Below are 24184 nucleotides of genomic sequence, written 5' to 3' on the forward strand. Positions count from 1 at the left end.
GAATGGAGATTGGGGGTTTCACTTCCTGTCAATGATGGGGTAAATAGAAATGATAAAGCACATTAAACTAGATTACTATGTTGAGTTGTAATTAAGTTGACCAAAGTTTCACTTCTGTAGAAGCTTTATTTAGATTCAAAATTAAAAGTATGTACAAAATATTTACAAGATAATACATTTTAACAACACACTGTATAGAAAATTACAGTCTTTTACCAGTCATTGTGTCACAAGCAGCTTCCACTTGCCCATAAAAAACCCAGTGAATCAAAATGTCTTCTGTATGGACCAAATATACATCACACAGCAAATAAAAATATTAATACAAAATATTGCTTTTTATAAATCTGGTACGCTGTACATTGTCATACAGCAGAATGCACTGGAGCTCTAACAGAGTGTTTGCTAAGTGATGGAATATGTAACCATCACAATAAAATTGTTATATATGTTTATGATACAATTTAAGGCACTGTTTGCCATAGGTACTTTAATATTTTAATATGATGAATACTGTTGTAAAACAAATGATGGTGACCTGTTGATTCTGTAGGCTCTGAAGGACTAGCAAACAACACACCAATCTGCTGTTCCTTGTCCCTGTACTTACCTAATAGCAGAGTGTAGCACTTGCTAACACAGGAACTTTTTTAATTGAATGAGAAGATGTGACTGTGAAGGTATAAATTGGTATCTTTTTTGGTTAATGCAATTTATTCACAATTAAAGATCTGCATGAGGTTGTTATCCTCGTTATCATAGTATTATATGTCATGTTGAGTCACAAGTGCCCTCTGTTATGTATTTGACACAAACTAGGCAGTATAGAAGCATGATTGTATAATAATCACCTGGTTGGTCTTTGCATACACAGCAGGTACCCTGTTCATGTAGTTATACAGGTACTTACTGAATTTCGAACTTCTATGTGCATGTTAGTCACTGCCTCTAGCATCAATTTTCCACCAGGGTTCTAGTCCTGTTTGACATAAGGCACATTTTCACCAAAAGAATGGTTTCATAGTACGACTTAGAAATTTGCTAGTTATTTATCACTATGCAAGGTATGCCAGAATGGATCCAAGTTGTATTCAACTTCAAGAACTGATCTAGTGTAAGGGAGCCTGAAAAAAATGTGCCCACTAAAATGCACAACTATTTCTTATGCAATATTGAACCTCCCACCCTTCAATCAACATTGAGGAATCTTGTCAGCATTGGGCTTTAACACATGTCAAGCTGAATGATACACCTCATGCCGTGTGTCTGCCAGCAGTCACAGCAGAGGCTCATTCCTAATTTCTTGTGCATGGGCTAGTTCGGTGGTGAAACATGTATCATAAGTGTTCTAAAGACCATTTTGCTAAACACCATTGTGACAACATTCTGTTACTACTCCAAATGTGACGCGAGTCTGGAAGAGTAGCAGGGATGTAAGCTTCATAGCAGTCTGCATCCCAACACTAACAGAATTTATTTATGCCCAGATGGTGACTACAGTCATAAATTGACAGCCCCAGTTCGGTGGTGAAACATGTATCATAAGTGTTCTAAAGACCATTTTGCTAAACACCATTGTGACAACATTCTGTTACTACTCCAAATGTGACGCGAGTCTGGAAGAGTAGCAGGGATGTAAGCTTCATAGCAGTCTGCATCCCAACACTAACAGAATTTATTTATGCCAAGATGGTGACTACAGTCATAAATTGTCAGCCCCAACCATGTTTGCCCATCAGATATAATAGGCACTGGAGGATGCCCTCAGTGAAATATCTTTTCTATTTTGTGTTTCACAAAAGAGATAAAGACTGCTCAGTGTTCCTCCATCACAGCATGGAAGGTCTGCAACCCTTTCGAAAGGTAACAAAATGACAAACAGAATTTCTGTTATTCTTATTATTAAAAAGGGAAGGAAGATTAGGGTTTAATATCCCACTGATGACTAGGTGATTAGAGGTGGAGCACATGCTTGGATTGGGGAAGGAAATCAGCGGTGTTCTTTCCAAAGCAAACAACCTTATGTGATTTAGGGAAACCATTGTAAACCTAAATCTGGATGGGCACATAGGCATTTAAACTGTCTTAATCACTGCATCACTTCACTCAGTTTTTGTTGGTGAAAGCAAGCAGTAACTTCAGCAGTTTCTTTGTAAGTATACAAATATTAAAAATACATTCATTGGAAATTTGTGTTAAAATGTTGGTCTAAAAATACTGTATCATTAATATTACAATATTAATAACAACAAATGTATGAAAAATACATAGGCAGTAGTATTGCTGGTGACAAAAACATAACTAGAGTATTTTTGGAAAATATGTACAAGGTTTCAAAGAAATTGTTTTTTTGTACATTCTTCACACTATATTTTTACACACTATATATACAAGTAGGCCATGTCTCTAAAATGTATACCACATAATTCCAATCTTCTACACATCTCACATTCCTGGTAATGAACAATTCTAAACATTTCCAAAATACTTTTCTTCATTTTTTACTCATATTACAGAAATATCAATGACTCATCACAGACATTATGAAGATTTAAAAAAAAAATCCTGTGGAATATATGCAGGTACTTGATTCATGTCTTCACAGTGCAACAACTTGCTGAACCAGACATCTTTGAGTTGTACAGTCTACACAGTTACACCAACATAGAATGGTGGAAGGCTTTACTGTGATCTTATTTACAGCAAATAACTCTGACCTTAGGAAACTGTTGATGAAGTACTTGTTAATGAAACAAAAATGAGAGAGAGAGCAGTGTATAATTAATTATGTGCAATGTAACAAAGCATCATAATTTTCTATTAACAAATTTTAATGCAGAGCAAGAAAATTATGACCACAGAAACCTTTTGATGAAGTACTTGTTAATGACACAAAAATGACAGAGCAGTATAATTTAATTATGTGCAATGCAACAATACATCATTATTTTCTACAAACAAATTGTAACAACTGAAAGGCACCCCACAGTAAAATTCACACAAGCTGCAGATATTTTTTAACCAGCCCTTTGCATAAGATACTAATTTAGAGGTTCTCCATCATGCTGATCTGCATTACTTACTAGCAACCCCACATGTCAGCCAAATTAATAGAAAAAGCACTGCAACATTACTTCAACTACACTGTATGTAAATATGTGGGGTATCACACAAAGTAAATCTTCCCAGAGTCAAGAAGAGGCTGAGGAAGTGACTCCACTTTAGTAACATGAGGAATGTGTAATAACCTTACATGAAATGAACTCAGTTATTCAGCTTGCAAGAAAACGAATATGTAAGCAGTTGTATTGCTGGTGATGAAAACAGAAGATTCAAGTTTTTTTTTAAAATATATGGACGTATTATGCGGACAGTATATCGTGGCAGTTGGCTGCGAACATAAACAAACGAGACTTAAGATTTCCAAAGAGGATAGGAATATTGCGGGGCAACAAGCCTACCTCCTTATCGAAGGATTGCCAATCTTACGTCTGCTTTCTGTGCTTCCACGAAAGCAGAATTGTAATAATGATCATAGGGATTGCTAATTCCTCCTGTTGTAATGAAAGTTGCATTCGAATCCCTTTATGCAGCAGGATTAGTTTCTTCACTCATTTCAGAATTAGAAAAAAAAAGCAAATTGAAGTATACAAAGTGTTCGGTAGTGGCTATAGTGCAAATGTTTGCTGCAGTCGGCAGTGGTTGTTCAGGCGTGAACTGTATCAGTATCTTACGCAACCGTAATTCGAAACACTCCCCACCTAAAACTGCCACAGTAGTGTTCACATCATACCGTAAGAAAATTTGGACTTTGTAGTGAGACCAATCGTGTCATATAAATTATCAGAGCTGATCAGTATTTCCAAAGGAATTCAGGGGTCACCCACTGAGAGGAACTGCTGTAGGCACAGTGTATATGGTGAAAATGTAAACTGGTAACAGTCTGGAGTGGACAGCTTTGTGGCCAGGAGCTGCGCTCTGTGCAAGAGAGGTCAATGTCTCGTACAGGTGACGATGCCGTAGACTGGAAGAGAACCCTCGATGCATCCGAAGGGTCGTGCTAATTCTCACCCCACCAGTGTGTACTACATCCAGAGCCGAACTGAAATGTACTGCGGTTATCTCCGTACTTTACTTCGAACACATCACTGGCCGGTATGTCGCGCAGTGTAGCGCGGTAGTCGGTAGGTGCATACGGAGGGCCGATCGGCGGTACGTCCCGCGCCCCGGAGAAACTCGCAGTGCTCGGGCAGTCAGACCCTGGAGACGTGCAGCGAGCCGGAGGCGGGCGTCCTGGCGAGCGGCAGCGCGTGGTGCTGGTGGGCCTTGCGCGGCGCCGTGAACAGCTTGGACCAGGCGCGGCACGTCTTGCCCGACCACACCCACATGCCCGAGGTGACGCCGACGACGAGCGACAGGAAGAGGCGCAGCAGCGCCACCTCGACGGCGGCGGCGGCGGGCAGCGGCTGCGGCTGGCAGCCGGCGGGGGCGGCGGGCCCGGCGGCGGTGGCGGCGGCCATGCGGCAGTCGAGCGCGTGCAGCAGCGCGAGCGCGCGCCAGCGCGGCCGGTGCCACGACTCGTACAGCAGGCAGGCGAGCGCGCCGGCCGCGGGCAGCGCGTACAGCGCGCAGAACACGCCCAGCCGCGTCATCAGCCGCTCCAGCTTGCCGGCGCCCGCGCCGCGGCCCGCCACCTTGACGGCGGCGCGCACGCGCAGCAGGGCGGCCCCGGCCAGGGCTGCCAACACGACGCCGGCCAGCAGCAGCGCGCCCTGCGGCACCACCACCAGCGCCACGGCGGCCGACTCCGACACCTGCGACCATACGCTGGTGTCAGTCCTCTCACTCATTCACTCGCCGTATTCATCGAGAAGGCCAACCTTCCGCTATGCAGAATGAGGTGAGGTATAAAATATACACGAACGACAAAGAAATACAGGGTGATTCAAAAAGAATACCACAACTTTAGGAAATTAAAACTCTGCAACGACAAAAGGCAGAGCTAAGCACTATCTGTCGGCGAATTAAGGGAGCTATAAAGTTTCATTTAGTTGTACATTTGTTCGCTTGAGGCGCTGTTGACTAGGCGTCAGCGTCAGTTGATGCTAAGATGGCGACCGCTCAACAGAAAGCTTTTTGTGTTATTGAGTACGGCAGAAGTGAATCGACGACAGTTGTTCAGCGTGCATTTGGAATGAAGTATGGTGTTAAACCTCCTGATAGGTGGTGTATTAAACGTTGGTATAAACAGTTTATAGAGAATGGGTGTTTGTGCAAAGGGAAAAGTTCTGGACGGCAGAGCACTTCGTCACTGGCCTCCAAGAAGCCCTGATCTTACCCCCTGCGATTTTTTCTTATGGGGGTATGTTAAGGATATGGTGTTTCGGCCACCTCTCCCAGCCACCACTGATGATTTGAAACGAGAAATAACAGCAGCTATCCAAACTGTTACGCCTGATATGCTACAGAGAGTGTGGAACGAGTTGGAGTATCGGGTTGATATTGCTCGAGTGTCTGGAGGGGGCCATACTGAACATCTCTGAACTTGTTTTTGAGTGAAAAAAAACCTTTTTAAATACTCCTTGCAATGATGTATAACAGAAGGTTATATTATGTTTCTTTCATTAAATACACATTTTTAAAGTTGTGGTATTCTTTTTGAATAACCCTGTATATTTCAGGAACTGAATGCGTGCCATGTATTAATACAACTATCGCTATACGGTACTGCGTTACTAACACACAACTTTGCAGGTATAGCTTTCAGAAATATGGCAGCTGCTTACAGCTGGGAGTGTTTAAGTTTCAACTATTACCTCGAAAACATAGTTACATAGTCAGTTTAGTGGTTTATATATATATATATATATATATATATATATATATATATATATATATATATATATATATATATATATAGTACGTATGTGTCTGCAGTTCAGATGCACACTGATATCCCATCGCCACAGTAATGTAGCGCGCCGCCAAAACAAAATACAGCAGAAAACGGAGTGTACTGCTATAATTGGTTTTCTGCAGTCGTATCAGGCCAGTTTACATGACTTCTTTAGCCGTCTGGATTGGCCCCACACTGCTGCAACGTCTCGGTTACGTATCAAACACAATTCTACTAAATAGGACAATATCTAAAATGTTTGACACAACCAACGGTACTCAAGCCATTGTCACTAAAACAATGAAATTTTTAAAAGGTTACCTAACTAGTTTCGACGCACTCAGCCGTCATTTTCAGTTGCAATGACAAACCTGTAAAACTGCATTAATAATTGCAACCCTGTTTCTGCGCATGCGCTTTCTTGAGCATACACCAGAGACAATTCGCTGGCGATAACGCCTGCAATCGGTTGCTCTGTTCGACACACGAGCGACATGCCAAGTAATTTCAGTCAGTATTTTGAACACTACTGAGCCGTTAAGTTCTACTATAGAAAATGAACTGTTCTTGATCTCTGTACGTCGTCGTATACCTGGAGAAAAAGAGAGAGGGATGTAATTTGTTAAACTAGTTTTGGGAACTGTTGGTTTCACTCTCGTGACTTAATATGCAAACACCCATCGGGAAACCGCGAAGCTCGGGCTGGTAAACAGAACTGAGTCGTAACCTGCGCAGACGCGGAAGAGAGAACAACGTTGAATGTTATCTCAGTTTTTTTCGTCCTAACTCGGTGTAGGCAAACTTTCAACTCGGTTCACTCGGTCTGGCGTAAACCAGAGTTGGCCTATCGCTAAATGCGACCTTGCAGATTAACGATGGGGACCCATGGAATATAACGGTATGGCTGTCCAAATCATCACCGAAACCCTGCCACGTTTCGCTGGTGAGACGTAAACTCGGGCAGAAGTTGGAAACAGTGGGCAACAAGACCCATCAGGCCAAATGACTTTCTTCCATTGCTCCACAGCCCAGGTTTTCTGCCTTCAGCACCACGTTTTCCCGTTTCGGGCGTTCGCATGACTGATGGAGTTGTTTTGGAATTCCGCTTGCCCTGCAGTTCCCTGCTTACGGAGATCCCTTGATTGTTGTTTCGGCGTTGACAGGGTTCGTAAGTGCGTCATTGAATTCTGCTGTGACTTTTCCAGCTGTTGTCGCCTTATTTTCGTCTCAATCCTCTTCAATGACCGTCTGTCACGATCTCTCAACACATGCTTTCGTCCGCTTTGTGATTGAGTGGATGATGTTTTCCCGCTTTCCCCATACGACGTATAAATTTTCGATATGGTTCCTCTGAGGAAACGCCAGACACTTCAGCTCCCTAAGCAGCATGCAGACAACCACAAACAATTTGCCCACGTTCGAATGCTATGATCTCCGTCGCCGCGAGGGTAGCCGTGCGGTCTTAGGCGCCTTGACCCGGTTCGCGCGCGCGGCCCCCCCCCCCCCCCCCCGTCGGAGGTTCGAGTCCTCCCTTGGGCATGGGTGTGTGTGTCGTCCTTAGTGTAAGTTAGTTTACGTTAGATTAAGTAGTGTGTAAGCCTACAGACCGATGACCTCAGCAGTTTGGTCCCACACAACTTACCACAAATTTCCAAAAATTTTGATCTCCGTCGTAATGGAATCAGCACTACACAGAACACTGTCCTAACCACGACTGACACTTGCAACGAGTCTGACCTTTGCAGGGGTGCCAACCATCATCAGATGCAAGAGCGCATCTGCAGGCTTGATCTGCATTGATGTATAAGCATGCATTTCTCACGGTGTTTGCATGTTTTTCTCCACCCCCCCTCCCCTCCGCCCCCCGAACCTCTCGCTGTTAGCTCGTACAAACTGTTTTTTTTTTTTTTTTTTTGGCAGTTTTTGTGATCCTTCCGCGACTGCGCCCTCGACCGGAGGCTATCTCGTCACGCTCTCGGTGAGGCCCCGTTCGCAATACGTCACATTTATCAACGTTCAGCATCGAGTGCCAGTGGCTGTAGATTGGATTAGATTAGATTAGTTTTTCGTTCCATAGATCCATGCTGAGGAGATCCTCGTGGATGTGGAACAAGTCAATATTTTTTTTAAGGTGAAATAACAATACTAACAGTATGAACATATACATCATTCGTTTCTATTTTAATAAATTCGTCGATGGAGTAGAAGGAGTTGGCCACTAGTAAGTCTTTCAGGCTCCTTTTAAACTGATCTTTATTTGTAACTAAATTTTTTGTGTTTGCTGGCAAATTATTGAAGATGAGTGCTCCTGAGTAATGGACCCTTTTTTGAACTAAAGTAAGTGCTTTTAAGTCCTTGTGCAGATCATTTATGTTGCTGGTATTGTATGTATGAACCGAGCTGTTTGTTGGAAAAAGAGATACATTATTTAGGACAAATTTCATTAAGGAGTAAATATACAGAGAGGCAGTAATTAGTATACCCAGTTCTTTGAATAGGTTTCTACAGGACGTCCGTGAATTTACTCCACAAATAATACGTACTACACGCTTTTGGACTCTGAAAACTTTTGTTTGACTTGAAGAGTTACCCCAAAATACACTCCTGGAAATTGAAATAAGAACACCGTGAATTCATTGTCCCAGGAATCGGAAACTTTATTGACACATTCCTGGGGTCAGATACATCACATGATCACACTGACAGAACCACAGGCACATAGACACAGGCAACAGAGCATGCACAATGTCGGCACTAGTACAGTGTATATCCACCTTTCGCAGCAATGCAGGCTGCTATTCTCCCATGGAGACGATCGTAGAGATGCTGGATGTAGTCCTGTGGAACGGCTTGCCATGCAATTTCCACCTGGCGCCTCAGTTGGACCAGCGTTCGTGCTGGACGTGCAGACCGCGTGAGACGACGCTTCATCCAGTCCCAAACATGCTCAATGGGGGACAGATCCGGAGATCTTGCTGGCCAGGGTAGTTGACTTACACCTTCTAGAGCACGTTGGGTGGCACGGGATACATGCGGACGTGCATTGTCCTGTTGGAACAGCAAGTTCCCTTGCCGGTCTAGGAATGGTAGAACGATGGGTTCGATGACGGTTTGGATGTACCGTGCACTATTCAGTGTCCCCTCGACGATCACCAGTGGTGTACGGCCAGTGTAGGAGATCGCTCCCCACACCATGATGCCGGGTGTTGGCCCTGTGTGCCTCGGTCGTATGCAGTCCTGATTGTGGCGCTCACCTGCACGGCGCCAAACACGCATACGACCATCATTGGCACCAAGGCAGAAGCGACTCTCATCGCTGAAGACGATACGTCTCCATTCGTCTCTGCATTCACGCCTGTCGCGACACCATTGGAGGCGGGCTGCACGATGTTGGGGCGTGAGCGGAAGACGGCCTAACGGTGTGCGGGACCGTAGCCCAGCTTCATGGAGACGGTTGCGAATGGTCCTCGCCGATACCCCAGGAGCAACAGTGTCCCTAATTTGCTGGGCAGTGGCGGTGCGGTCCCCTACGGCACTGCGTAGGATCCTACGGTCTTGGCGTGCATCCGTGCGTCGCTGCGGTCCGGTCCCAGGTCGACGGGCACTTGCACCTTCCGCCGACCACTGGCGACAACATCGATGTACTGTGGAGACCTCACGCCCCACGTGTTGGGCAATTCGGCGGTACGTCCACCCGGCCTCCCGCATGCCCACTATACGCCCTCGCTCAAAGTCCGTCAACTGCACATACGGTTCACGTCCACGCTGTCGCGGCATGCTACCAGTGTTAAAGACTGCGATGGAGCTCCGTATGCCACGGCAAACTGGCTGACACTGACGGCGGCGGTGCACAAATGCTGCGCAGCTAGCGCCATTCGACGGCCAACACCGCGGTTCCTGGTGTGTCCGCTGTGCCGTGCGTGTGATCATTGCTTGTACAGCCCTCTCGCAGTGTCCGGAGCAAGTATGGTGGGTCTGACACACCGGTGTCAATGTGTTCATTTTTCCATTTCCAGGAGTGTATTATACCATATGACATTACGGAATGAAAGTAGGCAGAGTATGCAAGCTTTTTCATTTTTATGTCGCCTATGTCAGCTAACACTCGAATTGCAAATACAGATTTGTTAAGGCGTTTCTGCAGTTCTGTCGTGTGCTCCTCCCAACTGAATCACCGATCGTATGTAGCTGTTGCACGTGTCGTTTGCGGGGCGCTTTAGCAACGTCGGCAGCCAGGTGACCGCTGACGTGGGAGGCCAGCCTACGGACTAGAGGTAGGCAGCGGCGACGGACCTGGCAGAGGCCGGTGAGCTCGTCGGCGGCGACGTGTCGCAGCAGGAGGGCGGCGACGGCGAGCACGGCGGGCAGCGCCCAGGCGGCCAGGTGGAAGTACGTGGCGAGCGCGTGCAGGCTCTCGCACGACCACTTCTTGGCGGCCGACAGGAACCAGCAGGCGGCCAGCACCAGCCACCACGCCGACGACGCCAGCGAGAAGTAGTAGAGCGCCAGGAAGGACAGCGTGCACGCGCCAGACTCCAGCCCGTCCGTCGCCACGTGGCCCGCCGCCGCCGCCGCCGCCCCCAGCGCCGCCTCCGGGGGCTGCACGCAGCTGAACGCGGCCGCGCCCAGCGCGCCGCGCACGATGTACCCCAGCGCCAGCAGGTTGTAGCACAGCGCTGTTCCAAACACAAACACACACGCGCTATAGCAAAACTCTCACAAAGGGACAAATAAGTACGCAAAAAAAAAGAAAGTACAATGAAGCAACTGTCCGAACGATACGTGCGACGGAAATCGGCACATGTTATGTACATGTACAGACAATCAAATGATTACAATTTCAGATAAACTGGACTCTAGAGAAAGAGGTTCACAAATTGAGCAAGTCAATAACACTTTGACCCACCTCTGCCCCTTATGCAAGTAGTTACTGAGCTTGGTACCTGCTCCAAAGACGTTGCAGTAGACTTCATAGTTGTATCAATACGTACTATTGCAGCAGTCATCCAGCACTGACCAACAGGATTATCAGTAACAGAAAATGAAAAGTCAAAACGACCTCCTCGAAAAACAGTCTGTCCTTTCAACACATCAACCAGAACGGACGAACTGACGTTCATACTATCTTCAGCCTCGACGTCCAAAATAGACTTGTAAATAGTAGGCCTCCATCGGAAGACACGATATCCTGCGACGAGGCATCCTGTTGGTCAGTGTTGGATGACTGTTGCAATAATACGTATTGATACAACTACGACGTCTACTGCAACGTCTTTGGAGCAGGTACCTCCTCGAGATGTTTTGGGTTATCGGACGTTCATGATTACCATGTCTCAAGTTCGTGGTGTTGGAGACACATCGACAAATTTTTGTACTGATAAGCCATTGTGTCTAAGGACTAGGAAATCTTGTAAACTGCCTCATGATGATAACATTTGTTTGTTTTTTCGTGGCCGTGGTGTAAAAAAATGGTTCAAATGGTTCTGAGCACTGACACGTGAGAACATCTCAGGTCATCAGTCCCCTAGAACTTAGAATTACTTAAACCTAACTAACCTAAGGACATCACACACATCCATGCCCGAGGCAGGATTCGAACCTGCGACCGTAGCAGTCGCGCGGTTCCGGACTGAAGCGTCTATAACCGCTCGGCCACAGCGGCCGGCGCCGTGGTGTAGATATGAAGTGTAAATTTGTTGGCGATATGACTCTATATAATAGTATGTAATAAAGTATGGTACATCCTGTGAACGCTAGGCATAGAGCCTGTATCCTTTAAAACCAAAAATACTACACATTGATCTTGCCAAAAGCCGAGAAGCGATTCTTCTTAAGTGTTTTAGCTCTCTGGGGCACCCTGGGATGCTCTCAGTGTAGCCTACAGACCCATAGACCATTGTGTGATGTCCGAGAGCAGCAATTACTATAGAGACTTAATTTTCATAGAATTTCTTAAAACGCACTATTCAAAATCTGTGCCATGTAAGTATTATTTCTGGACTCTTTCTTCAAGTTCTTCAGGGCAGCATGTTAGGATGATAGAACGTAGTTAGAAGAGGTGAGAGATACGATACTGCGGCGAGAATTTGACAGACACTGAAAGCAACGAGAGCACTGTAGTCGAAACAAGGCCCCTGGAGCAGACGACATTCACTCAGAATTATTGATATCCTTGGGGGAGCCAGCCATGACAACTATTCCACCTGGCGACCAAGTAGTATGAGATACGCGAAATACCCTCAGACTTCTGGAAGTATGTAATAATATCAGTTAGAAAGAAAGCTGGTGCTGACAGGCACGTATGTTACCACAATATAATTTTCATAAACCATGATTACAAAATGCTAATACGAATTCTTACATAAGAATGGAAAAACTGGCAGAAGCTGACCTCGGGGAAGACCACTTTGGATCCCGGAGGGACGAAGGAACGCGTGAGACAATACTGATCCTACGACCTCTCTTAGGAGATAGGTTAAGCGAAAACAAGACAACGTTTATAACATTTGTAGACTTGGGCAAAGCTTTTGAAAATGTTGACTGAAATGCATTATTTGAAATTCTGGAGATAGCAGAGGTAAAATACGCGTGAAAGGCTGTTTGTAATTTGTATCAAAACGAGATGGCAGTTATAAGAGTCGAGGAGTATGAAAGGGAAGCTGTGGTTGAGAAGAGTGTGAGACAGGGTGATAGCCTATCTTCGATGTTGTTCAGTGTGTACATTGAGCAAGCATGAAAGGAAACCAGAGAAATATTTAGAGGCAGAATTAAAGTTCAGGGAGAAGAAATAAAAACTTTGAGCTTTGCCGACGACTTGTAATTCTTCCAGAGACAGCAAAAGATAGATCCAAAGATAGATCTGCTCCCGGCTGCCGCCGCGCCTAGAGCTATTGACTCACAGGGTTGTTGGATGTCCTCCCGAGTGATATCGTGACAAATTCTGTCCAATTCCCGCATTACATTGTTAAAATGCCAGGATGGTTGGAGGGCCCACCTCATAATGCTACAAACGTTCTCAGTTGGTGTGAGATGGGCGACCATGCTAGCCAAGGTAGAGTTTGCCAAGCACGAAGACGAGCAGTAGAAAATCTTGCCGTGTGCGGGCGGGCATTGCGTTGCTGAAACGAAAGCCTAGGATGGCTTGACATGAAAGGCAAAAAAAACGGGGCGCAGAATGTCATCGACGTAGCGCTGTGCTGTAAAGGTGCCACGGGAGGCAACCAAAGGGCTCCTGCTATGATCATCACTCTTGGTTTTTGGGTCATATGGCAGGCGATACTCACTCTTTTTTTTTTTTATCCCACCTCTGTCCGGGGCGCCTCCAGACACGTCTTCGGCCTGGAATCTCGAGCAGTAACTGTCTTCGGTCATGAGTCCCGCTCCGATTTCGTCCCCGATGACCAGGCAAGACGTGTCTCGAGACGCCCCCGCAGCAGTGGGATACCGACATGACTGTTGCCCTCCATACGGCCCGACAACCAGGAGCGATGATCTGGGGTGGCATTTCTTTTCACAGCAGGAGGCTTTTTGTTGTCATCTGAGGCATCCTTAAACCACAGCGATACGTCGACGATATTCTACAGCGTCGCCCTTCATGGCAAGCCATCATGGGCTTACGTTTCACAGAGATAATGCACGCTCATACGCGGCGGGAGTCTCTAGTGCTTGTCTTCGTGCTTGCTTAACCCTATCTTGGCCAGCAACGCCGCCAGATCACCAACTGAGAACGTTCGGGAACATTAAGGGAAGGGCCCTACAACCACATGCTAGGGATTTTGATGATCTAACGCGCCAGTTCGAACAAATTTGGCACGATATCCCTCAGGAAGGCATCTAACAACTTTGTCAATCAATGCCAACCCAATAACTGCTTGCACAAGGGCCTGAAGCGTACCATTGCATTACTGACTTGCTCAATTTGAGTAGCTCTTTCACTTGAATATATCAACCAATGTTTCTGAAGTTGTAATACTTTGCTTCTCTGTACATGTATGTCGCATCTACCGATTTCCGTTCCAATAACTCCTTCGTGACGCGTCTTTCTTTCTTTTTAAGCATATTTGAAGATATAATCAAGGAGGTGTGAATGAGACTTCTTTTGAGTTTAGATCACAAATAATCATCCTCAGGCTCAGAAACCCAATGTGTTAACTAACATGAAATCGCAAACGACCATTCCATGAGCAATTAGAGAGTCAAGTCATGTCCCTACATGTTAAGATACACGTCCGGAGATGTGATATTCAATCCTCAATCCTCAGTCAGTCCGCACTTTCTGTCAGTAATGATCTGTGAACTTGAAAAACCCAAGTTACACCGCAGATAAAACCAATGTTCTTTTCCTTCAACTATGTTCATTGACTTAACAATATTATATGCAGTGGATTAAGAATCACGAAATGACGTCACTTTGACCTTTGGAGGAGACTGATGAATGTGATAGCCACAGAAATCGTAGAATTCATAATGAAATCTGCATTCTGTAACTTTCATTAACTTTCGGTTTTTCACCCAGATGGTTTCCTTCGCTTGGTTGTTGTTGTTCTGGTCTTCAGTTCTGAGACTGGTTTGATGCAGCTCTCCATGCTACTCTATCCTGTGCAAGCTTCTTCATCTCCCACTACCTACTGCAACCTACATCCTTCTGAATCTGTTTAGTGTATTCATCTCTTGGTCTCCCCCTACGATTTTTACACTCCAAGCTGCCCTCCAGTACTAAATTGGTGATCCCTTGATGCCTCAGAACATGTCCTACCAACCGATCCCTTCTTCTGGTCAAGTTGTGCCACAAACTTCTCTTCTCCCCAATCCTATTCAATACTTCCTCATTAGTTATGTGATCTACCCATCTAATCTTCAGCATTCTTCTGTAGCACCACATTTCGAAAGCTTCTATGCTCTTCTTGTCCAAACTATTTACCGTCCATGTTTCACTTCCATACATGGCTACACTCCATACAAATACTTTCAGAAACGACTTCCTGACACTTAAATCTATACTCGATGTTAACAAATTTCTCTTCTTCAGAAACGCTTTCCTTGCCATTGCCAGTCTACATTTTATATACTCTCTACTTCCACCATCATCAGTTATTTTGCTCCCCAAATAGCAAAACTCCTTTACTACTTTAAGTGTCTCATTTCCTAATCTAATACCCTCAACATTACCCGACTTAATTCGACTACATTCCATTATTCTCGTTTTGTTTTTGTTGATGTTCATCTTATATCCTCCCTTCAAGACACCATCCATTCCGTTCAACTGCTCTTCCAAGTCCTTTGCTGTCTCTGACAGAATTACAATGTCATCGGCGAACCTCAAAGTTTTTATTTCTTCTCCATGGATTTTAATACCTACCCCGAATTTTTCTTTTGTTTCCTTTACTGCTTGCTCAATATACAGATTGAATAACATCGGGGAGAGGCTACAACCCTGTCTTACTCCCTTCCCAACCACTGCTTCCCTTTCATGTCCCTCGACTCTTATAACTGCCATCTGGTTTCTGTACAAATTGTAATTAGCCTTTCGCTCCCTGTATTTTACCCCTGCCACCTTTAGAATTTGAAAGAGAGTATTCCAGTCAACATTGTCAAAAGCTTTCTCTAAGTCTACAAATGCTAGAAACGTAGGTTTGCCTTTCCTTAATCTTTCTTCTAAGATAAGTCGTAAGGTCAGTATTGCCTCACGTGTTCCAGTATTTCTACGGAATCCAAACTGATCTTCCCCGAGGTCGGCTTCTACTAGTTTTCCCATTCGTCTGTAAAGAATTCGTGTTAGTATTTTGCAGCTGTGGCTTATTAAACTGATTGTTCGGTAATTTTCACATCTGTCAACACCTGCTTTCTTTGGGATTGGAATTATTATATTCTTCTTGAAGTCTGAGGGTATTTCGCCCGTTTCATACATCTTGCTCACCAGTATGGTATACTTATCGATAAATATATTTCAAGCAAAAATTAATACAGGGTGACAATTAGTGAACTATATGAAATAAAATTGTCATAACTTCGGAACGGTATGCGTTAGGACGTCCAAACTGCAGGGTTGACCGCGAGGCATCATGGTAATTAGTATGCGTCGTATGGTTTGGTTTAGCAACGAAGGACACTTTCATTTGGATGGGCTCGTCAATAAGAAAAATTCGCGCATCTGGGGGACTAAGAATCTGCATTTCGCGATCGAGAAGCCTCCTCACCATCAACGGGTGACTTTGTGGTGTGCAATGTCCAGTCACGTGATAATCGATGCGATACTCCTTCATCCCACGTTGACTACCGACCGGTGCGTGAATGTTTTGGAAGATAATTTCATCCCCACTATCCAAAGTGACCTTGATGTCCGCAAGATGTGGTTCATGCAAGACGGAGTTCGATGCCATCGAAGAAGGAGAGTCTTTGATATTCTGGAGGAGGACTTGGCGGATCACATTCTGGCTCAGGGGTATCCAGAGGCCACTGGCTTGGGCCTCGATCGGCAATGTACAGCAATATCCTCAAAACCATTACTGAGCTTAAAACAGCCATTCGGGAGGTCGTCGACAGCATCGGTGTTCCGACACTTCAGCGGGTCATGCAGAATTTGTCTATTCGTCTGCAACAAATCATCGCCAATCGTGACGGTCATATCGAACGTGTCATAACCTAAATCCGAATATCTTTAGTGACGTGTACACGTTGAATAAAGTGTATGCACGCCATAGTGTGTAACTAATTTATGTTTTTTTTTCATTTAGTTCAATAATTGCCGCCCTGTATGTTCTCTATCGCCGGTATACTGACTTTGTAGCACAGTGTGAAGTCCACATTAAACTGTATGTCTGCCTGTAAATATCTGGCTATCACAGTCGGAAGAATGTTAGAGCACATGAACCGCCTTCGAATAAGGCCAGGTCTAATAGACCACTGCATTGTTCAAACCAACCTTCGGCTTTTATAGTTGAGATGAAATCTGCTTAAAAAGTTTTCAACTTCTATAATAACATTTATAATCGAATTCTGGTTGAGATTATTATGGTTTCTGTGTCAGGTGATCATCATTGAACAAATCGACTGAAAAATAAGGTAATTCGTCTCCCACTTTCCTATCTTCCAACCTGGCTTTCTTTAAATATTTAACAGCCATGTAGCAGCTTGTAACAACTGTATTACGAGTAAATATAATCTGCATCCACTACTCCAGTACGAGCAAACAACGAACAATTTCAAATAATAGAATCTGTGTAGAACTCATACAAATAGATGGGCACGGCCGCAAGGCTAGGGGTCGCCAACACAAAATTTTAGAATAAAATAAAGTCTTCATGTTAGAACTGTGGCGGCAGGCTCTCTTGTACAGGGCAGAGGCGAAATTACTTTATATGGACTTCCTTCGGCTGTATTTGTCTGTGGACAGCTTCTTAAGAATTAAGACAGTATTCACCTCTCAAATGCGGTGGTCCTATCCGTCAAATCCCCCGTGGCACACGGTGAAACGCGTGGCTTCTCACGTGGCATAATTGGAAAGTCTTTTCGGAGGAACGGTTAACGGTGTTTTTGGCAATTCGGAGTGAGTTCTATTTCCAGGGAAGTCGGTTTCTTCCAAAGCTCAATTCATCCAAACCACGACACATAACATACTGCATGCATAATAGTGTATTTCGGGTGTTCTGCCTAGTTGTTGTTTCCATTTCCGACGACCGAACCAGTTTTCTTTTTCAAGTGCTGTGAGTTTTACTGTTATGCGTACTCGCTGCATCGATTCCAAGGAGACTGTGAGCTATTTTTGATCTCGCGCCGCTATTTACAGCTGAGTTCAAATCCCGACGCGCACAAAGCCCTTTGATGTTCCTGATTTTCAGAGCCGGTACTGATATTCAGTGAAACGCAAATACCCTAGGCGTTTTCCAATTCTGTTGGATAAAATATCCATGGAGATCAAAGCGCTGTAGCGGACGTCGAGATTCGAACTCTGCTACGAATAGCGGCGCGAGATCAACAACAGTTCGTAGTCTTGGAGTCCAGACAGCGAGTACACATACAGGGTAAGAATTATCGAACTATATGAAAAGAAACGTAAATTAGTTACAAACTATGGCGTTCACAAATTCATCATGTAAACGTCATTACAAATCCAGAATGAGATTTTCACTCTGCAGCGGAGTGTGCGCTGATATGAAACTTCCTGGCAGATTAAAACTGTGTGCCCGACCGAGACTCGAAATCGGGACCTTTGCCTTTCGCGGGCAAGTGCTCTACCAACTGAGCTACCGAATCACGACTCACGCCCGGTACTCACAGCTTTACTTCTGCCAGTACCTCATCTCCTACCTTCCAAAGGTCCCGAGTTCGAGTGTCGGTCGGGCACACAGTTTTAATCTGCCAGGAAGTTTCATATCAGCGCATACTCCGCTGCAGAGTGAAAATCTCATACTGGAAACATCCCCCAGGCTGTGGCTAAGCCATGTCTCCGCAATATCCTTTCTTTCAGGAGTGCTAGTTCTGCAAGTTTCGCAGGAGAGCTTCTGTAAAGTTTGGAAGGTAGGAGACGAGGTACTGGCAGAAGTAAAGCTGTGAGTAGCGGGCGTGAGTCGTGCTTCGGTAGCTCAGTTGGTAGAGCATTTGCCCGCGAAAGGCAAAGGTCCCGAGTTCGAGTCTCGGTCGGGCACACAGTTTTAATCTGCCAGGAAGTTTCATATCAGCGCACACTCCGCTGCAGAGTGAAAATCTCATTCTGGAAACATCCCCCAGGCTGTGGCTAAGCCATGTCTCCGCAATATCCTTTCTTTCAGGAGTGCTAGTTCTGCAGGTTTCGCAGAAGAGCTTCTGTAAAGTTTGGAAGGTAGGAGACGAGGTACTGGCAGAAGTAAAGCTGTGAGTACCGGGCGTGAGTCGTGCTTCGGTAGCTCAGTTGGTAGAGCACTTGCCCGCTAAAGGCAAAGGTCCCGAGTTCGACTCTCGGTCGGGCACACAGTTTTAATCTGCCAGGAAGTGTCATTACAAATATTCGGATATATGTTATGACATGTTCGATACGCTTGCCATCATTGGCGATGATGTGGAGCAGACGAATAGCGAAATTCTGTATGACCCGCTGAAATGTCGGAACATCGATGCTGTCAATGACCTCCAGAATGGCTGTTTTCAGCTCAGCAGAGGTTTTCGGGTTATTGCTGTACACCTTATCTGCAGTATAGTACCACAAAAAGGATTCGCATGTGTTCAGGTCCGGAGAATATGGCGGCCAATCGAGGCCCGTGCCAGTGGCCTCTGGGTGCTCTAGAGCCAAATTCGGTCCCCAAAGTGCACCTGCAAGACATCAAACACTCTCCTGCTTCGATGGAGTCGAGCTCCGTGTTGCTTGAACAGCATCTTGTCGAAATCAGGATCAATTTGGATAATGGGGATGAAATCATCTTCCAAAACTTTCACGTACCGTTCGATAGTCACCGTGCCATCAAGGAATATCGCACCGATTGTTCCGTGACTGGACCTCGCACATGAGGGCGAAGAGACTTCTCGATCGCGAAATGCGGATTCTCAGTCCGCCAAATGCTCCAATTTTGCATACTGACGAACGCATCCAAATGAAAGTGGGCTTCTTCGCTAAACCAAACCATACTAATTCCCATCATGCCCCGCGACCAACAGTGCAATCTGAAATGTCCTAACGCAAACCGTTCAGAAGTTATGACGATTTTATTGCATATAGTTCAATTATTGTCGCCCTGTATCTGCAAAATTCGCTGCAGCTGAAGAAGACGACTGGGTCGTCCAAATATTGCGCACAAAATGGAAACAGCAGCTCGGTTGAATACCCGGAAGACCACCATTCAACAACCACACCGAGGAATCCCAAGAGATAACATAGTCTTCAGCTATTAAGTAACTGAAAAACCTTTCTGTTTGTTGTTAAGACAGCTACTGGAAGTTACGCCTTAGTGGGGAAAGATCGATGCAATAATTCGTGTTACACTAAGTGTACACCAGAGCTCTGTTTCCACGTCAAAAAATTGGTTCAAATGGCTCTGAGCACTATGGGATTTAACATCTGAGGTCATCAGTCCCCTAGACTTAGAGCTACTTACACCTAACGAACCTAAGGACATCACACACATCCATGCCCGAGGCAGGATTCGAACCTGCGACCGTAGCAGTCGTGTGGTTCCGGACTGAAGCGCCTCGGCCACCGCGGCCGGAGTTTCCACGTAAATGCGGAGGCTCTTCACTAAACAGATGAGGATTTTCGAGGCACCAGTGTCGATGGTTCGTCGAGTTCACGATCCTGATAGATAGAGCCGTGCTTTATCAGAAAAAAAGATGATTTCAGGATCAGTCTCTGTATCACGCACACACTGCAATAGCGATACGCAGTACTGCAGTATTGATACCTACCGTACCTGGATGAGTTAGTCGGTGCATTAATCAAACCTTCTTTCTAAGCTTTCATTAACAGTTTGTACACAGCTCTGTGGGCAGTCGCAGAGGCTAGTAACACACTAGTCGGAAGGCTCGTCTTTTTCGTCTAAAACTGATACGCCACCCGCCAGATCGACGGCCCGGAGCGTACTCGGCTCAAGCCTCCACAACCGCACGAGTGGTCGCCTGTGGAGAGCGGACATATTGAATGGCTGGCGGCCATTAGAGTGGTAAACTGAGGCGCGGAGTTCGAATGTTTATACATCGCTTTTGGTTATCAAATGCCTTCCCTTGAGTTAGGTCGCAAACATAATGCCTCATTTAAATACGTTACCACAATATACTTTTTAATTTATGAACAAACAGCAACTAGTCACTGTTTATGAATTTATCTTACGTACTACATGGAATCTGCCGTAGCTAAAAGTTATGTACTGGACCCCTAGCATTTTTCGTAGTTTATTTACGATAGATTTATGCAAAATGCATCAAAATACTCGAAGATTTGCCCACTATATTAATAGATATTTTCTGACTCTACCTTGCTTTAGATTTTATGACGAGAAGTGCGTTATATATGGCATAGTGCTTTGGCAACTCACGACCAAATTATCAAGTTTCAACCTAACCTAGACCATGAAAACACGACCGATAAGCCAACTTTGTTCAAAATGATCAGAACATGTAAAATGGTATTCCGTCGGTCGGAAATCTTGCTTCCTGACAGCGTGTAACCATTTTTGTAACAGCTGTGGTTTTGAGAAGGGAAACCTGCAAATAGATGCACAGACATTATGCTAATACCGTGTTACAAAAACATTTATTAAGCAAGCGCACTGACAAACAAAACAACTTAAAATATTCACATACCTGTGAAATGTAATATTCGTTCCTTTCTCGAATTTATTTGTACAATTAATCGCTGCACAACTCTTCACCATTGTACTTCTTTTGATTGGAATGTATAGACAGTAGAATTACGAGTAACAAATACTGTATGTACGCCCCAACAAATATACAACGTTGAATCAGGGTCTTCATAAACAACAATACTACACAACACATCAGACTACAACCACTATAATGGCGTCCAGCCGAAGTTCAAATTATCCCGCGACTGCAGCGCCATCAGTGAGTCTAGATATTTTTTACAAGGTCTTTGACTCGGCTATTGCCTCCATGTTGGTCCCCGCGCAACGTTGCAACACACAGCAGTTGCTCCGTACGCAAAACATCCTGTACATTCCGAGTCACCTGTTTGTACAGTTGAGGTAACAAGACAAGACGTTCGGACTTTACTGAGGCTTTGTGAGAGTGAAGGTCAAAAAAAGGCAGTAGCTGTATGTAAATTGCTAGTGCGTCCTCTAGAAAGAAAGAGGGGGCGCCTGGGAGGGGGTGGTAGACGGCACTCACTCGTGTTGTGCGACACACGATCCGCACCACGATCGCCGGGCTGTGTATTTTCGCACGTGCCGCCCTGCCTGTTGATACGGCCGTTTATTTGGGAGCGGCTGTTATGATACTGGGGCCCGGCGGCCGGCGGCGCTACATCAAAGCGGAGGGGCGGCTGTTGATACGGCCACGGCTACTTCAAACAGGCCCGAAAAAAGTCGAGAGAGCGCGGCGGAGCGGCCGCTTCCTGCCCCGGCCGCCATCTGTCCCTCCTCACGACTCACTCCGCGGACGCTGGCCTCGCGCCGTTATAATCTGGCAGGCTGGCCTCTCAGCTACTGAACCCGAATAACAAAATACGCGACCGCGGAATTTCAGAACAGGTACGCGATTGGGTTTGCAACTGAACACAACACGATGAACGACTTAAGGTTCAAGTTCTGAGTGCTACCGGTTTTCTTTTCGAGACTCGGAGCAGACGGAAACATGCGGTTAGGCTTACAGGGTGTCCGAAAAGGCTTTTTCCCAGATTACATAAACTGATAACTCAGGCTAGAAGTAAGATACAAATATGAAACTTGTGTCGAATTGTTTATAACTATCAAAGTTTTTTTTCTGTTTTAGGTTCGCAGTACGTAAGTAGTGGATGAGGTGCAGTGCCCAAGAAGCCATGTTAACCAATCAGGAGAAGGCACAGTGTGTCCTGTGGTACCATGAGACACGATCACCAACCACAGTGCAGAGACACTTCCAGACAACATTTGGAAGGAATCCACCTGATGTCAAGAGCAATAAAGCCTGGTATGAGAAGTTCAAGAACACAGGATCGGTTGCTGACCTTCCGAGGTCTGGTCGACCGAGAACCTCAGCAGACAGGGTGGAAGCTGTAAGGCAGTCTTTTCTGCGAAGTCTGAAGAAATCGGTTCGCAGGGCCTCACGTGAATTACAGATGCCAAAAAGCTCTCTCCATCACATTTTACACAAACGTTTATTGTTTCGTGCATACAAAGTGCAAATCGTTCAGGCCTTGTTGCCCAATGGCAGTACACGTCGATATGACTTTGCGGTCGAAATGCTATCACGTATTGAGGACGATGATGGTTATCTCAGACGAATTGCCTTTTCCGACGAAGCGACCTTTTTTATCAGTGGAATAGTGAGTATCCATAATGTTCGCATTTGGGGTTCACAACCCCCTGGCGGGGTCATGGGGTGCACCAGAGGCAGTCCAAAGGTGAATGTTTGGTGCGCGCTATTGCACGAACGAATTATCGGGCCATTCTTCTTCGCTGAGGCTACCATCACATCTGCAGTGTATTTGGATATGTTGCAAATGTACGCTGTTCCTCAGCTGCTTCAGTATCACCCCGATGTCTTGTTTCAGCAAGATGGTGCACCGCCTCATTGGGATTTGGACGTCCGTGCCTATCTCGATATGACCTTTCCTGGGCGATGCATTGGTCGTGATGGGCCAACGGTTTGGCCTCCACGCTCTCCTGACATAACCCCATTAGACTTCTTTTTATGGGGTATGTCAAGGACGAGGTCTGCCGAACACGTGTGCCAGACCTTCAAACCCTGCGGTCACGGATAACCACAGTCGTTGAATCGATCCCTCCGGTGATGTTGGCTAATGTGTGGACGGAAATTGAATATCGCCTAGATGTGCTACGTGCTACCAAGGGTACTCATGTGGAAGTTTACTGGTGTGTTATCAATTTATGTAATCAGGGAACGACTTTTCGGACACCCTGTACAATCCGCGAGCACAATTTATGCATGCGTGTCACTGCGCGTGCCGTACGGCACACACAACTCTAGCAGCTGCTGCAGGAGTGAGGTGTGGTTTTGATACTAGAAATGGTGACGTTTTCTTTACAAGGATAGCGACTAATCTCGCACGGTGTAACAGCCAGTGAAATTAATAACCAGCTGAGTGAGACGTGTGATGCCGGCACAATGAATGTGGAGAATGCGCGAACGTGGATGCGACAGTTGACAGATGGCTGAACATCGTGTGAGAACGAACCAAATGAATCTACAGGGTGTTTCAAAAATGACCGGTATATTTGAAACGGTAATAAAAACTAAACGAGCAGCGATAGAAATACACCGTTTGTTGCAATATGCTTGGGACAACAGTACATTTTCAGGCGGACAAACTTTCGAAATTACAGTAGTTACAATTGTCAACAACAGATGGCGCTGCGGTCTGGGAAACTCTATAGTACGATATTTTCCACATATCCACCATGCGTAGCAATAATATGGCGTAGTCTCTGAATGAAATTACCCGAAACCTTTGACAACGTGTCTGGCGGAATGGCTTCACATGCAGATGAGATGTACTGCTTCAGCTGTTCAATTGTTTCTGGATTCTGGCGGTACACCTGGTCTTTCAAGTGTCCCCACAGAAAGAAGTCACAGGGGTTCATGTCTGGCGAATAGGGAGGCCAATCCACGCCGCCTCCTGTATGTTTCGGATAGCCCAAAGGAATCACA

General features: G+C 45.5%; 1 protein-coding gene and 1 non-coding gene across 2 annotated transcripts in view; one reads left to right on the forward strand and one right to left on the reverse strand.

Annotated features, from left to right (window-relative positions):
- Positions 1-3268: 3268 nt before the first annotated feature.
- LOC126163106 (frizzled-9-like) overlaps positions 3269-24184 on the reverse strand; it is a 272464-nt gene continuing 251548 nt past the window's right edge. The window contains exons 4-5 of the mRNA XM_049920027.1: positions 10190-10572; positions 3269-4814 (exon numbers count right to left, since the gene is read on the reverse strand). Coding sequence (XP_049775984.1) covers positions 4254-4814; positions 10190-10572 — 944 coding nt within the window. The 3' untranslated portion in view covers positions 3269-4253. The remainder of the gene's footprint in view (positions 4815-10189; positions 10573-24184) is intronic.
- Trnas-cga (transfer RNA serine (anticodon CGA)) lies at positions 18466-18540 on the forward strand. The gene has a single exon. It is a non-coding gene; the product is annotated as a tRNA-Ser (tRNA).

The sequence above is a fragment of the Schistocerca cancellata genome, chromosome 2 (genome assembly GCF_023864275.1).
Source record: "Schistocerca cancellata isolate TAMUIC-IGC-003103 chromosome 2, iqSchCanc2.1, whole genome shotgun sequence".
Taxonomy (NCBI): Eukaryota; Metazoa; Arthropoda; class Insecta; order Orthoptera; family Acrididae; genus Schistocerca; species Schistocerca cancellata.